Below are 16,773 nucleotides of genomic sequence, written 5' to 3' on the forward strand. Positions count from 1 at the left end.
AAGGACATATTTGCACTGTTGCAACGCAGGATGATTTTGTTTTCCAGTCTTTCTTTCCAAGAGAATGACACTGTAATCCCCCCAACTTTCTGCATATAGACATAACTGCACTCTCCAATAAAATACCAGCATTACCACTTGAAGCTAAGAACACTGCTCTGGAATTATGTGTCTTTTATGTCTAACCTTGGGAATGGCAAGACTGATGTTCACATAGAAGCCAGTGCAAGGATTTTATTTATGGATAAGTTGATCTCAACAATTCCCCAATGCTCTACTCCATTGGAAGTTTGGCTTTAGGGGAAAGGATAGAAGAAGGCAAAATTAGGAAGAGTTTTGTTCTTTTTTTTTTTTCCCTTTGCTACTCTTACAGCTGGCCTGCCTGGGGTAGAATTTGTTAAGAAGTCAAATGCCACCAGAAAACATCAGGCCAGCCTGGTGTAAACATGCACTTTCATGTGCCTGTACATAATGAGGGTAGATGATGCCTGGAGTCCCCCCCCAGACTCTGTACCTGGCAGCCATGCCCTGTTCATGCAGGATAAAGGACTATTTGTGGTGGTGATCCCCAGGGAGCAGCTCTGCTCCCCGCATGGTGAGATTTATTCTTGGGAAGTTCAGAACGAAGTGGAGGTGGTTCACAACACAGAGGCAGCTGGGGTTGGCCCTGCTGCTGAGAAATGGAGCCTTGGGGAGCATGACTGAGGTGTACAGAAGCAAGTCAGTGTCCTGGGCATTTTGGCATCTCTGGAATATGGAAAGGGGCTAAAAACAGTTTCACAAATGTTTCCAAACACGGATAGTGCCAATAAATCAGGAGAATGAACCTACAGTGGTGCAAAAGAGGCAAGGGTGTGTGAAAGGCAGCCAGAGTGGCTACTCAGACTTGCCGAGTCCCTGGTGGCCCTGTGATGTCCTGCGGGGGCACAGCCACTCTGCAGTTCCATCAATGGCAAAGCCCCAGTTTCTGGTCTTGGCTCCAAGGCTTGGCTCATACACTCTTCTCCCCTTCCATATGCTCCTTTGCAGGAGATGGCTGCTTGTCCTGGCTGCTCTCTGGGCTGGGCTTTGCAGGAGGAGTGGGGCTACCAGCGGTGGGCAGGAGGTTGGCAGATTGCAGCACGGCCTCTGAGTGCTCCCTGGCCTTCATGCGCAGTGCAGCCACACTGGCGGTGCGGTTGCTTTGGCAGCCGTAGGTGGGCAGGAAGGAGAGGCCCATGGGGTCTGGAACGCAGCATGAGCACAGTGGGCTCCCTGGGAAGGAAGAAGACAAAGCAGAATCACTGCTGGGGAAGGGATGCTCCCAACAGCAGGGCATCCTCATGGAGATGGTGTTCTGACTTGTTCAGAGTGACCCACACCTACAGGTACCACACCATACAGTTTCTTTCCCTCAACAATCAAACTGGAGAAAACAGAGATGGTGCCGGAATTCCAGGTGGCATAATCCCCTCTTCAATAGACATTTAGTAGGAATGCATTCAGGATGTTGATTGTTTCTAGAAAAGCTAGATCCTGCTCTGCTGAAGCCCACAGAGAATGACAGAACTGAAGAATCATAGAACTGTTAAGGCTAGAGAGACCAATAATATAATCCAGTCCAACCATCAGCCCATGCCTGTGACAACTCTAGACCATGTCACTCAGCACAACATCTACCCTTTTCTTGAAAGCCTTCAGGGGCATTATCACCACCACTTCTCTGTTCCAGTGCATCACCACTCCTTCTGAAAAGAAATTTATCCTAGTATCCAACCTGAACCTTCCCTGGCATGACTTAAGACCATTGACTCTTGTTCCATCACTAGTTACCTGGGAAAAGAGGCCAACTCCCTCTTGCTACAACCTCCTTTCAGGTAGCTGTAGAGAGTTCATATATTGCAAAACAGATGAAGCAAGTGAGGACAAGCAGAGGCAGAAGAGAGCAGCAAAGATCACAGAAGAGGTTTCACCATAACCAAAGCTGAACTTGTCTCCAGACCCTATCCCAAGTAACTGCTCAGTGCCTACCCTCAGCCCCATCCTGGAGGTGTCTCCTGCCCTCTGCCCACATACTGAAGTCAGATCAGTCTGGGCAATAGTATTTGTTGGGTGAGTGTGGGACTCCAACCCCTGCATCTGAAAGATTACTGCAGAGAAAAACAGCTGAATATATTCTATATATTACACAGGAACTGTTGACTTTCTCCTATCACACTGTAAGATGAGAAAGGATTTTTCTTGGCCACACCCCAACTACCAGCATCAAGTCTTCTTGTGTGAATCTATTCTACCTTCAAGAGACAAACTCTGTATTGCTTAGGTGTGATGACTCAAAAAGAAGTGACTCCAGAAGTGCATCAATTCCTCCTAAAGATTCTGCTGTTGAGATGGCTTAGAGTTCCATCAGGATGGCTGGACCTACCTACCTCCAACCATCTGAGATACACCTGCTGTATGAAGCAGGCAATGAAGTACTGGAGGGGGAGTGAAATGACTGAGCTGCCACTTACTTCACTTTGCTCTCTGGTAAAAGACACCATGGGACACCATTCTCCCCAGGGTTCTCAGCGGCCACAAAAGCTCCACATCCTCTTCTGAGCCCCATACGGAAGCCCATCCTTCACTGATACACAAAGCAGGCAACAGCTGGGCTGCACACAACCTGACATAACACAGTATCTTCCTATGATCTTTCCAAGCCAAGGACTTGCTTTAATTTCTGCAGTTAATATTTGAGTTAAATGGCTCATGACTAACTGATGGAATTAATAATCTGCAGGGAGCAGGTAGTTTTTCTCTTACAACGCTACTCTCAGTAGCCAAGGGTCAGCACCCATTTGTGAGGGATGAAAGCAGACAGTTGTTTGCTTTTAGGATGTTGGCAAGACTTCACAACAATCATCAGAAATTAGCAGCTTGCAGGTAAGGTTCTGGAGAAAAGAAATAAAACAGGTTCTACAAGGGACAAACCATCCCTTCTAGTGTAGTCCCTTTTACTCTCATAATACTCCCTGAAAGAGCATCTGACCTGCAGAATATTTCCATGGGTTTAGACATTCAAATGGATTACACAAGCATGTATTACTACTTGACAAACATCCTCCAGTTTTGCTTTTTTTGCATAGGAAAGTCAATCTTTGTGATTGTTTTGAGCACAACAAAAGTTTATAGCAAAATCCACTCAGTAGCACAACTTACGGTTTTGCCACCACTACCCATGCTTATAAAGTCATGTTTTGCCCTGCTGAAATGCAGCCACTTCGGGGGTTCTGGATGGCCACTGCTTTCACAAGAGGGAGGAGAGGGGGATTGGTACTTAGAGTCCCTGCAGCCTGTAGGTCTTTCAGCTGTGGAAAGTCTTTTCTTTTTTTTCCCACTGCTAGTAAGTCCCACTAACTTAAGGTTGGTTTCTGAAATGGAGCATGTAAAAGTCTCTCTGTGCATCAGCTTTCTTCACACTGCTGCTTTCTAACACATTAAGATATCCCACCAGAAATAAACACGCTGCCAAGCAGGAGAAGGGGAAAAATGGAGAAGAGTCTGTCCCTTTCAAAAGAGCATAAACCAGCTCCAGCTCCTAAGAACAATTTTCATTCCATTGTTAGAGAGGGATAAAATATTTAACAGCCTTCAGTACCAACGTAAGCTCTTTGCTTAATAATTAGACCTGATATTACCCATGGCTCTGCAACCTGAGGGTGCAGAGTTACCTGCAGTGGGAACTAGAATATCTAACAATAATTTACCCATAAATCACTCCTTGCATTTTCACTTAAAACTTCCAGGTTAAAACACTTGCAAAAAACAGTTCCTACCTACCTAAATAAATAAATAAATAATACAGAGTAGCTAGTGTCATTTGCTCGAGAATCTTGCTGGAGAGTAGGATTTATCCCTATTTCTGTTTAATGTAAAAGGAAGATTGAATCTACCTTGCAATTGCCTGTGTCTGCAGGCAGCAAATCCAGTGAAATCCATTGGATTTTGATGGCATAAAAACCAGGACAAACAATATGAGAATCAGCAGCCCAAGGTCTCCACCAGCCTATTCAGTCAGGCTATTTTGGACAGGGATGTGACCCAAGAAAGATTCATCCACATTCAGCAGACATCGGTATTTTCTTACATCTAACTGGAGAAGACCTGAGCTTGCAGTAGGGGAGGAAGAGACTGTTCCTACTTAACAGCTTCAGAAATGTTTAGGCATCTAACTAATTCACATCAAGATCAGTGAGATTTAGACCTTTAGCCTTAGAAGCTGCTCCAACTTTTGCAAACATTTCATGCAGCCTGATATTGTTTAATGGGATTTAGGGCAGGTTACTACAATACAGACAGAGAACTGTTTTCTTTCCTTCATGAGCTTACTGCCTCTTGTACGCAAAATTAAAATGCACAATTAGATTTCCATTAACTTAGAGCAAATTCTGCTGAATTGATCTGAACCTCTACGTATTCCTATATGAGATCATACTTTAAATGCTCAGCCTGAACATAAATACTTAATGTCATAAATACAGTCTGAAATATTTGATCCACTTGGCAGTTTAATTGATCTACTACAGAGACTGACAGGAAAAATTAAATTAGTTCTGTCTTGTCTCTGCCAACATTACATTTCAATTGTAATGATATTTGAACTACAATTTTGGTTGTAGACCTTTCTGTGCAATTCCCAGGTTCAGTTTCAGCTTAGAGTGAAATGAGAGTGGGGCTCATATTGAAACACAAGTATTTAAAATATATTCTCTATTTCCACCCAACAGTTTAAGGAAACTAACAGGCAGTCTTTCCAAAATGCAAAACCTCAGTTCACAACCTCTTGCAGTGTTTGTGCATGTCAGCATTTGATGTGAACAGCAGAATAGCAAGCTAAATGGGAGAATGGGGGAGGGGGAGGAAGTGAAGAAAAAAATATCTTTTAAAATCCTCTTCTGTCAATGCATTCTGTTTACTTTGCAGTGAAAATATTATGCTCATATTAAATACACTTTTCCATAGTTACATTGGTTTGCTTGAATTCTAAGTCCCCAAAAACTCTGAAGTCACTTCCGCAAGGGTTGAAAGGTCAACAATAATCTTGAATTCATTGTGTCATTTACCAGTGAGAGCTGATAAGAAAGGAAGCCCCCTCTTGCTGTTCATCTGTGTTGCCAACACTGTGTCTACTAAAGACTGGTAAACAAGTGGGTACAAAATAGGTGGCTTTATACAAACATTTTAGAGCAGTGAAACGAGATTCATAACAATTTGAGAGGTATGGACCTAAATGCTGAAATGTGGAGGCACCAGATGTTTCCAGGGTAATTGAAAGTAGCCTGCTGAAGTTGTGCTGGGTGCTTCTTCCTTCTTGTCCTAAAGGTAGTTAAAAGTGGAAGGCAGCCTTGGCTGCCCAGAGCAGGCAGCAGAGTCCAAAGGTTACAGTTTCACAACTCCTTGGCTTGTGAATACTACGTAACCAACACAAACAACAAGGAGCTGGTCATCTGGCTCAACTCTTCTAACAGGAGCTTCACAGCGCAAATAACTTGATACTGGAAATGGGAGATTACATCCTCCTTTATTTTTACCATTGGTATAGTTTAAAAAAGAAAATTCAGAAGTAATAACCTTGCCTGCCTGGATATGAAAGCTAGAATAGAGCCCACAAGTGCTAGAGAATGAGTCTTCTGAATATTCTCTGGTCTGCAATCATCACCATTTATGTCAGCAACCTCTCCCATACAGATGATCTGACCCTAAATTATGTTTATGTGACACTCCAGTAGAGGCAAATGGGAAGCCTTGCTTAGGTAACGTCTGCACATCTGACCAAGATTCAGCCTTGAGGAACAGCCCACTACCTGTCTCTTTCACATAACTCCCAGATGCTCTTGATATCTGCATGTTCTCTAACATTTGTGGTAAAGACATACATACATACATAAAAATCTAGCTGTGAGGTAGGGCAGTGCCTGAGTCGGGGACTTGTACAACAATCAAAGCAATTTGCCTAGGGTTTCTTTGTCTGCAGCAAACTAAACTGTTTTTTATTCCCTACGGTCCTAGTGGCAAGCAAACTAGGGAAAACACATTTGCCAAACAGAACCCACTTGCTAGTTTGCTATTTTACATGAGATTGCTATGGTCACATGCTGAGAAAAATCAGTACGTCTGTAACTGAGTACAAAAGAATGACAGAGAAAACAGAAGAACTCCTGAGTTTTGATTCCAGTTCCCCAGTCTCAAGGCAAGCAGAAGTGCTTCAGTTCAGCAAGCACCAGTTTAGGGATAAGTCAAGTCCCTGAATACTTCTTTCTCAGCCTGTATAGCATAACGACGTTGAGCGAATTCCTTCCATCTTTTCATAATAGAAATTGAAATATAATGGATAGACAGCTCTAGCTGGGGGTTCTTTGTTGGTATGATTTTTTTTTCCTGGATACTGCAATTAAACCTCCCCTAATAGAAACAACAGCAACCACAGCAGCAAGAAATCATAAAGGAGCATAATCAATGGTGCCCTGGAATATCCACTTTGGTGGGCATAATGCAGTCTTGCTTTTCTATCAGCGAGTGGTGTGGAGGTGCCATAAAAACCAACTGAGCTATAACTTGCACAGGGCAGATCCGTGAATGAATTATGAAAGTAATTCCCTGACAAGTGTAATTATTTCTCTCCTCATACACTGCACTTTGAATCACAGGGTCTGGGGAAATTTCAGTGGAATGTAACAGATACACTTCTGGCCTCAGCCACCAGAAATGGTAGAACACTTCCGCTAAAAACCGGAGATTCTTGTTTACACCCATTAATAACATCTTCTGCATTAATGAATTGCATTCATGCTGTCATCCATTAAGAAGGTACTTTGAGGTCTCTCTGTGCACAGAATGCTAGCGTCTCCTGATGACTCTACTGTTATACAGCCCATAAATAAAACAAGTATTTTCCCTTCATATTTGAGGTCTGCAATTAAATCTACTAAATGGACTGTAGATGTATAGTTTACAGTAAGTGATTCATCTTGGAAGACCAAGGAAATGTCGAAGTCATCACAATGAAGTAGCATAGTTGTCAAATTAGGACAATTGCAGAAAGTAACAAACAGCAGAAATTTCATCTGTGTGAGCTACACTTCTCCCTGACTGTGGGCAGCGGTGAAGAACTAAAAGCCTGAAGTAGGAAGCATGGTAATCCACCAACATTATGATATTACGCTAATTATTCAAATGAGAAATTGCACAGGGTGAACAGTTTTCTACTCAGTTACCAGAGCAGACCCAGTCTCATGTTCCAGCCATATCCACCAGCTACCCAGAAGCAGCATGTGTGGGACTCAGTGGAGCACTCCCCATTGAAGGACTGCAGAGCCACGCAGAGTATAAAGCAAGACTACAGAGCACCTCACAGCCTGTCCAAAAGCAAAGCTGCTGCCCTCTGCTAGGCTGTCCTGAGATATCTTGTCTTTACTAGACTGACTTCATCTGGGAAACTGCACTTATTATATCCTTATATTATGAATTAGATCCAGATAGCATGTACCCTAGATATTTTATGCAGCTTTGGAAGTCTGGGGCAGGAGCCAAACCATCAGAGTCAGAGAAGAAGAAAGAGAGGTATTGGTTTCTTTATAAAAGACAGTGAATTCTCAGGTGGCAGAATGAAAACAGTCCCTGAGAGATAAAATAATTGTTAATTAGTTACATCACCATCATCACTTGTAATTCACCATATTGATTTTAATTGTCTCCTTCTAAAGCATCAGTCAAATATTACTCACTGACACCAACAAAGTGTTGGCTCACAAGCCCAACAAAGCACATCTTGCCTCCTCAAAAGAAAACAACCTAAACTTCCCAGTGCTGTCTGTTGTGCTCAGAGTGCTGTTTTGTCTGAAGATAGTCTTTACAGTCCTACCGAATGATGCCAGAATTGTTCTCCCAGTTGAGAGAATACATATCTAATTACAGGATTCACATAGAGGACCTCTTTATCACTATTTCCTTTGAAATTTGCATAGAAGGAAACTGGGCTATGCATCCACTGCTAGTGAACTGACTTTAACTCTGGAGGAGATATTTTTGCTTCCAAAAGCACAAAGAATTCATGGTAATTTCAAATTGTGGTCAGCATGAAGAGAGGTGCCAGGAAGAGCTTGATCACATGACTTTTCAAAAATATGCACAAATTCTTGGGGAAAAAAATGCAAAATATTGGAATGTTATGCCCTGTGTTCAGTTTGATGGGATTTTGTGTTACTCAAAGTTCTCTGCTCTCAGAATCATCATGGTAGAGCTCTGTCACTATTTCTGTTGCAAGAAGAGACTAGATTCTCAAGGGAGACGCTTAGGAAACTTCATTAAGGTACAGAAGAACACTAAGCAATATCCAACTAAATGTATGGTCAGCTCTCCCTTGGCAGACCTGAAGTTGTACAAACCAGTTCCTACCTCAAAGAGGGAAGAGAGGAAACTATCTGAATTGAGCAAGACAAAGAAGGCCATGTAAAGGCTTAGTGAACACTGAGCCTCACTCTGTCCTTTACTTCCTTCCTACAACTATTCTCTCTTCTTCCAGACCTGCGTGAGAGCTTGGCTGTGCTCTCAAGTCACATTACTTCAGAAGGACCATCATTCACTTGTGTTTCTGTACCAGAGTAAAACAGAATGTGAATCATACCTGAGAACCTTTTGGTCTGCACTGGACTTTTAGAGACAATCCTGCTTCTGACTGACAATTAACTAGAAGGAGCACAGATCTGCTGTGGACAGACTCAATTCTAACCCAGATTAATTGTTTTTGGAGAAACAGGGAAAGGGAACACAGAACTCGCTGTAGGATTGGTAGCTGGATTTCTTAAAATCACAATACTCTGCAATATATCTACCTCCTTGAACATATCTAGATGCTTCTAGAGTTACAAAGGAAATGTAAACCAAATCATTTCAGCAAGGAACTGAAGGTGTAACTGAGAAATTCATCAGATGTGCACCAGATAGCTGCCCAAAAAAAAAAAAAAAAAGAAAATTTTGTATTTTCATCTCGGAACAGTTTCAGGGACTTTGTCTGTTAGCCTAGGCAACTAGCTACCTAATGATTATATCTGCCTGAGATTCAGGAATAGGATTTTTCCTGCCCCTAGGTTGTAAAACTGCTATCAAGCAAAAAGGAGCAGATTATTAGTTTTTCCATTTAGTGACTGATTCATAAAATCACAGAGAAGAATTTCCATCAGTCTTCCAAATAAATAAAGCTTTAAAAACCCTCATGACAAATTTTGCATTTGTCCACTTTTATTTCATTTTGCTCAGCTTCCATTTATTACTACTATTTTCCTTAAAATTTAGCTAAATTTAAGCATAAAATGTGAGAAGGATTTATTGACGCATTCAATTTCTAAAACACCTAACAGTAAACTTTAAGGAAAAATAAAAGCAGCAAGTTCCACCTGAAATTATTTACTGAACACAGTCAGCCCTATTTTTACATCCAGGACAACATCTGTTAGAAAATAATTTTTGCCCCTCAAAACATCACTTGTGTCTACTCTGGAGAGGCCGTTCCTGCCCAGTGGAGGAGCTCATGGTCACAGGACAGAGGTGGAGGAAACTGCAGCCACTGTCCAACAGCCATTGTCTGCCACAGCATTTAGGTTGTCTGCCACCCTTCAAGCTGTAGGGCTTAGATCACATCTCTGTGGCCTTCCTCAATTCAAAATCACCCACCAAAATGGCATTTGCTGTGTCTTCTGCCTTTTTTGGAAACACGTGGGGAAAGAAGGAAGACAGGACAGAATGTTGAACTTAATGCAAAACTCAGCATTCAAAGCTTTTGTTTCAGAACCTTGACTGCCCTGATTAAAGGGGGAATACTCATGAGGAGCATGAGTTATGCCAGGGAGCATAGCGAGAGGCTGCAGAGGATTCAATTTTCAGAGCAGAAGGTCCACAATAGGGAAATTTTCCTCACAAAATATTGCACCACACTGGAGCACAGAGCAAAGCTACGTGCCACTTTGTGCTTGGCAGCACTATGAGACCGTACATCCTATAAATCTATAAATTGAATTCATCCTGCTTACACCCTTAGCCTTAGAAATTACTAGACCAGGAACAGCTAATGGATCAGCTGGCGATTTATTTTTAAAAGATGCATACTGCTGCTTTTTGCAGCCCAAAGGGATATGGACACTGCTTCCCAATGCCTGAGTCCCACATAATGGGGAATTACTTCGTATAGTGCTCTGTCCCTCTGCACTCACTGTGTTCAAGTTCTCAGAGGGACCCACTGGTCAAGAGGAGAAAGGACTAACAGTTGCAGAGAAATACTGCAAAGGAAACTGCGTGCAAAGAGTGGATGAGGTATCAGTAACGATGCCAGGCAATGTATAATGCAAAAGGATGTGTATAATTAATTTACTAGAATAAATTTGACTCTTAAAAAAAAAAAAAAACACATATGAAGAAAACTTTAAAGGACCAAGCTGTACCTGCCTTGTGACAAACCCTGACCTCACTAAAAGTTACTGAACAAAATGATGGAGCTCGTCCACAAACCACACTACCAGAAGAGACCCATTCCTGTGCCCATAGCATCAGTCAGTGCAATTGCCACCAATCACAAGAGAAAGGACTACTACTTCCCAATGGCTTTTCACTGGCAGAGGTGGGAGAATCCAACAAATATAATGGAGCTGCTCTTTCAGCTGCTGCAGTCACTTACCTTTTAGAGAGGCAACGTGGGATAAAGCTTGTGCATAGGTGGCCGTGTTGAGAAGAGTCCCCGGCAGGCAGGAGGGGAAGAAGGGTCCTGTGGGACCAACTGCTCGACTCATGCTGAGGGAGAGGAGAAAGCAGCTTTCAGATCTAGAACAACTAACCCAAAAAACAGCATATGCACATGCACACCAACATGCTCCTCAGGGCTGTGGTCATGGCACTGAGTTTGATGGAGTTCGAGAAGCGTCCAGACAGCACAGTCAGACACGTGGTCTGATTTTTGGGGAGTCTGGTGTGGAGTTAGTCTCAATGATCCTTATGAGTACCTTCCAGCTCAGAATATTCTGTGATTCTATGATTCTGTATTGATGCCTCAAGAACCAGCTGGAGGCAAATAAACCTGGGTAAATGTCAGCTTCCCACAGCCACATGGGCAGAAGGGAGTTGATGATGGTTCATCTTCTAATGGTTTAGGCTGTACTTGAAATTGACACTGTCCAGGTGCAGGCTTCACATCTGGCAATGTATGTATGTACATAAACACAATGCATACTTGCCCCAAAGAGCGACTGTTGATTACTCTTACCTCTGCTGGATCTCCAGACTCTCTTTTTTATTCCTGGTTTGATCAGCTGGAGAAGGGGAATTTAAGTTCCTGACAGGAGGTGCCACCTCAGCCATTGCTTCCTTAGAGCCCTCTTGGTCAGAAGCTCCCCTCTCTGTTTTCCTCCATTTAGCTCTTCGATTCTGGAACCACACCTGGAGCAGGAGACCAAAGCAGGCTGAATGCCACATTTAGCCAAATGTAAAGCAAGTCAACATTTGACGAATTTTTACTCTGGTGAGATTGGATTTTGGATAAAATTTCCTCTTATTTGTGTCCATATTGTTATCCTAGATGAGTCCTAATGTTAGATTTCTATCTTAAATATTTATCTGTGTGGAAAACAAGCCAAAAACAAGTCCAAAAGTTCTGAGGTTCTTTTCAGTTACCTTGGGGCAGATGCTCTGAAGGCACCATATTTGTGGTGGAAAATGCCAAACCCCCCCTTGTAGTCAAGGAATCCACATTTTAATACACAGCTTCAAGTATAGGCAAGATTGTTATTATTCTCCTCCTCCAACTCCATTTTAGTTAGCTGCCTTTTAATTGCATATATCAGCAAACGTTGAATAATGATTTTATCTATATTCTAAATTTAGAGCAGTTAAATGCAAAGCAAAATGCAGACACTTCCTTGCGTCTTAATTGAATGAAGGTCACAGCTATAACAACATTTAATTGAGCTATTTTTCATTATCATATTTTAATGACTTTGCACTGACAGTTCGCCTGCTTCTGAGGAAGGAGCATGATGAAGTCGTTTATTTCCCTATTTAGTTATTGTTTGACAACATCATCTTCGATTAAGACTCTGCTTTATAGCACATTAATCATATTTGAATGAGCAAGGGGTATAAATGTAAACATATCTCCCATCCTCTGTGTTTCCCCATGTCCCTGCATGAAAGCGGGCTAAACAAATGCTTGCATCTATTGTCTGTTTGCATAATAGCCAACAACAAGGCTAAACACCCATCCTCAGCAATCCAATTGTCACCACCCCTATCTCACCCTTGCACCTTTCAGGAAGAAGTTATGATCTTCCACTTCTGAATGCTCAATAATTGTCCCATTTATCTCAATTTGCAGTACAGTCTTTAGACACCAATAGCCAAAATAGCATTTTTTATTATTATTTTTTTAAAGCCAGTACCTACAGTGCACGGGCAAAAGGAGATTTTCATTTCCAAATAATAATCAGTTTAATTTGCCCGCATATGACCAATGATTCATGTTCAGATTTAATAATCAGGATCACATAATCTGATTATAGGAGAAATAATTTGTTTACAATCCCCAATTTACTGTGGTGAATTCCATTATCTCTCTTCAGCCATTGGGTTTTAAGAGATACTAACATGACCCTAGGGAACAAAAGGCAAGCTATTATATTTCCTACAATTAGATCTTTGCATAGTCTTAACCCTGAGCACCTAAACAAAAAATTAAAAAAAAAAACAGAAACAGCATGCAGAAAAGCCCCATAAATAAAATGAATACATAATCAGGTTCAAAAAAATGACTCGCAAGTCAGCGTGGATGCCTGCAGAGTTGTATGGATTCATCTCTTACAACTGCAGGAGTGGTGCTCTCAGTAGAGCTTGTAGACACACAAAGTCAACTTCTGAGTATGGGGGGAAAAAGAAAAAAAGAAAAAAAGGAAAAAGATAAAGAAAAAGAAAAAAAACGGGAGCCAAAAAAGAAAAAGAAAGAGAGAAAGAAAAGAGAAAGAAAGAGAAAGAAAGAAAGTGGGAGAAAGGGAGAAGGGAGAAATGGAGAAAGGGAGAAAGAAAGGGAGAAAGAAAGGGAGAAAGAAAGGGAGAAAGAAAGGGAGAAAGAAAGGGAGAAAGAAAGGGAGAAAGAAAGGGAGAAAGGGAGAAAGGGAGAAAGGGAGAAAGGGAGAAAGGGAGAAAGAGAGAGAGAAAGAGAGAAAGAGAGAAAGAGAGAAAGAGAGAAAGAGAGAAAGAGAGAAAGAGAGAAAGAGAGAAAGAGAGAAAGAGAGAAAGAGAGAAAGAGAGAAAGAGAGAAAGAGAGAAAGAGAGAAAGAGAGAAAGAGAGAGAAAGAGAGAAAGAGAGAAAGAGAGAAAGAGAGAAAGAGAGAAAGAGAGAAAGAGAGAAAGAGAGAAAGAGAGAAAGAAAGAAAGAAAGAAAGAAAGAAAGAAAGAAAGAAAGAAAGAAAGAAAGAAAGAAAGAAAGAAAGAAAGAAAGAAAGAAAGAAAGAAAGAAAGAAAGAAAGAAAGAAAGAAAGAAAGAAAGAAAGAAAGAAAGAAAGAAAGAAAGAAAGAAAGAAAGAAAGAAAGAAAGAAAGAAATGGGAAAGAAAGACAAACAAGGGAGGAATGAAGGAAAGTCTGGAAAAGAGAGAGGAGGAAAGAGAGCAATCATGGCCAATGGCATTCACTGGATTTTATTAAAGGCATGGGAATTGTTCTTAAGGCTCTTCAGTCATCAGAATTAAGTGTTTGGAAAGTAGAGGAAAGGGAGAAAAGTTGAGGAGATGGGAAGGCTTCTGCTGGCCGTGGGGCTCCCCCAGCTGCCCCAGCCCACGGACCGCCAGTGGTCCGAATGGCCGCGAGAACCACATCTCAGCTCTTTTCTCCACACACCCCCCCTCCAAAAGCAAGGAAATGGATGTGCATTGATGTAATTTAGTACCTTGGAGACGCGGACAAATTAGTGTAGAACATTATCACTAGTTAATTATGAATGACCGATTAATCAACCTAATCTAATATTCCACATTATGTTGATGTTATTAAAGTGCATCATGAAAATGACAGATCGTCTTCATTTGCGTTCTTTGGCCAAATGTGCACTCTGCAGTCATGATGTCAAAAAAAAAAAAAAAAAAGTTTGCTGGTTTGAATCCCCGAGCATTCAGTCATCCCCGGGATGTTTACCTGCACCCGGGCCTCCGTCAGGTTGATTTTCATCGCCAGTTCTTCCCGAGTGAACACATCGGGGTAGTGGGTTTGAGCAAAAACTGCTTCCAGTGCTTCGAGCTGGTGGAGGGAAAGAGAGTGGAGATGTCAGGGGCAGCGCTGGGAGCGAGGGGATCTCCTGCCCGTCGGGGCGGAGGGGATTAGGCACAGGACCGGGGGAAAGCGAGGCTGGGGCGGAGGGGACCGCGCTCCTACCTGCTGCAGGGTGAAGGTGGTACGGTTGCGACGCTGCTTCCTGCGCAGGAACCCGTCGTCGAAGTCGCCGGCGGAGTGCGCTCCGAAGGGGGCCGCGCCTGCGGGCGGAGAGCCGCTGTGGGGTCGCGGGGCGGCCGGGGGGGAGGCCCCAACCTGCCGGCCCCAGCATGCCTTCGCCAGGGGGGAAGAGCAGCCTGCCCCCAGAAGGGCTAGTTTTCTGGTCATTTGTGTTTCAAAATAGGGGAAGGTGAACGTGAGGAGGGGTGAACCCTCCCGGCCGGGGGCTTCAAAGGGACGATGGAGCGCGAGTTTGTTCCTTGGGGAAGGCCGGGTGAAGGCAGGCAGCCAGCTGGGGTGCCCGCTTAAACATCACTCCCCTTCCCTTCCCAGACAACGCAGAGTAAAACAGAAGTAAACGAACAAGCAAACTAACGCCGACAAATCCTCAAGCTCCAGGTTCCCAGGCCCACAACAGCACCACTGAGGGTGTCTAGTGTCCCCCCGCAGAGCCCCCCCACGCCGGTTTCCCACTGCCCTGCTCCCACTCGGGCTGTCGGGGCTGGGCACCGCGCTCAGCCCGCGGCGCCGCTGAGGTGGGGAACGGCCCTCGCCCTTCCCTCGGTGCAGCCCTGGGCTGTGCTCCCCACGGAATCAAGCACCGTCCCGGTGACCCCGGAGCCCGATCGCTTCCCTCCGGGTGCTTGAAAAGGCAGCCCTAGAAAGGGGTTTTCAGTTGCCGCTCCCCGGGTTGGTTTGGTTTTGTGGGTGTTGTCACTTGGGATGCCCCACGCCGGGCGCTGTCACCCCACACTGAACACCCCCGCTCCAAACCGCTTCTCCGGCTCGGGCCGCCAAAACCAAACACCCGTTATAAAAAACAACAACATCCCTCACCCCCCCCCCCCCCCCGCCGAACAGACAAAGGAGTGTTTCCAATGCTCCCTGCCAAAAACTAACGAACAAAGCCTCCCAGGAGCTCGGTGACACTCGGCACGGCAAGAGACAACTTCGCCGAGTGCACTTTGCAGCGGGGGTGGCAGCGCCGGGCCGGATCCTGCAGCGCTGCACTGGGGCAGAGGAGCGGGACGAGGGAGCTTTGGGGGCCGGGAGCGGGACCCCACCCCGAGGTGAAGCCATGTACGGAGGCGACACGGGGAAAATCCCGAAGGTTGTATTATTTTTTTTTTTTTAAGGAAAAGGAAAACAAACGGAAAATTAAACAACCCACCCGATCAAAAACATCCTCTCAAAGGAAGCGCTCAAAAAAAAAATAACCCTCTCAGACGTATTTCTTTCTCTCTCTCTCTCTTATTCTTTTTTTATTTTTATTTTTTTTTGCGTGAGGCTGTTTGACTTTTTTTCCCCCCATCCTCCCGCAGAATGTTTGTAAAATAACATGAAAGATTTATGCGGTCCCTTTGGCTGGAGGGAGGAGGCGTGACCACGTCCTGAAAGTGTCCCGATTACAGCCATGACACCAACATCTGTGCTGGGAGGGGAGAAAAGCATCTCGCTCGTAGCCTGAGGCTCAACTGCGGGATCGCTATCCGCAGAGGGGAGGCAGGTGGCAAAACGAGGGCGGGGGGGCGGAGAGGGGGGTGTAAAAACAAGGCCTTTCCAAAAGGAATCCAATTAAAACAAAACAAAACAAAACAAAAAACAAAACAAAAAAAAAACACGCCGTCCTTCTTTCCATCTTGTGACAAGACGGAGGGGGGCACAGGGTTGTCTTTGCTCTTGGAAAAAGATGAGGCGCTTTCAGACGGGGCTGTTTCTATAGGTCTCATCTCGGCACTCTCCCTGTGCGAGAACAGCCAGAGCGCGGCACCCCTTCCACCCCAGCACACACGAACCCTCAGCCCCCGACCCCGCACGGCCCCACTCACCCTCGAGCTGTGGGGGGCAATGGAAGTAGAACATGGCCCCGCTGCCGGGCCGCCGCCCGCTGCCCCCTGCACCGACACCGCGTCCCCAGCCGGGCACCGCCGAGGGCTCTGCTGCCGACCTGGGGACAGAGTGGGAAAGAGCAGAGCAGGTAACAGCCAGAAGGAAACACCCAGAATCTCCCTGGTAAGCCCAGAGCCAGCTCAGAGAAGGCAGAGAAAGTCCTATCTAACGCTGCGTGCAGTGAGCTGAAAAGCCAAAGGCAGAGCACTCCGTGGTAGGTGCACAGTAATCAGAAACAGCAAAAGTTTGTTCCTCCTTTTTTTTCTTCTTCTTCTTTTTCTTTTCCTTTTCTTTGCTTCCTTTTTCTCTTCAAATAGCTGATTATCTACCTTTCATTCTGCAATCTATGCATCTATCAATGCATCCATCAATCCATCTGATTATCTCTTCCATCTATGTATCC

General features: G+C 44.2%; 1 protein-coding gene across 1 annotated transcript; it reads right to left on the reverse strand.

Moving 5' to 3' along the window:
* Positions 1-991: 991 nt before the first annotated feature.
* On the reverse strand, positions 992-16,343 carry DRGX (dorsal root ganglia homeobox). Its single transcript, XM_065746185.1, has 6 exons — positions 16,310-16,343; positions 14,424-14,521; positions 14,187-14,288; positions 11,270-11,442; positions 10,688-10,800; positions 992-1,254 (listed from the first exon to the last, which is right to left on the reverse strand). The coding sequence occupies exons 1-6, from the start codon at positions 16,341-16,343 to the stop codon at positions 992-994; spliced, it is 783 nt and encodes a 260-aa protein (XP_065602257.1).
* Positions 16,344-16,773: the final 430 nt, after the last annotated feature.

This window comes from Cyrtonyx montezumae, unplaced genomic scaffold (genome assembly GCF_038088225.1).
Source record: "Cyrtonyx montezumae isolate F1298 unplaced genomic scaffold, pur_monq_1.0 scaffold_4, whole genome shotgun sequence".
Taxonomy (NCBI): Eukaryota; Metazoa; Chordata; class Aves; order Galliformes; family Odontophoridae; genus Cyrtonyx; species Cyrtonyx montezumae.

What these genes read in the sequence shown, in the direction of transcription:
- DRGX (XM_065746185.1), bottom strand. Translation starts at nt 16,343, where the DNA reads ATGTTCTACTTCCATTGCCCCCCACAGCTCGAGG. An exon ending in CCACCTTCACCCTGCAGCAG is followed by an intron (nt 14,289 to 14,423) that starts GTAGGAGCGCGG and finishes TCCCTCCACCAG; the next exon opens with CTCGAAGCACTGGAAGCAGT. An exon ending in CCACGTTGCCTCTCTAAAAG is followed by an intron (nt 1,255 to 10,687) that starts GTAAGTGACTGC and finishes CTTCCTTCCCAG; the next exon opens with GGAGCCCACTGTGCTCATGC.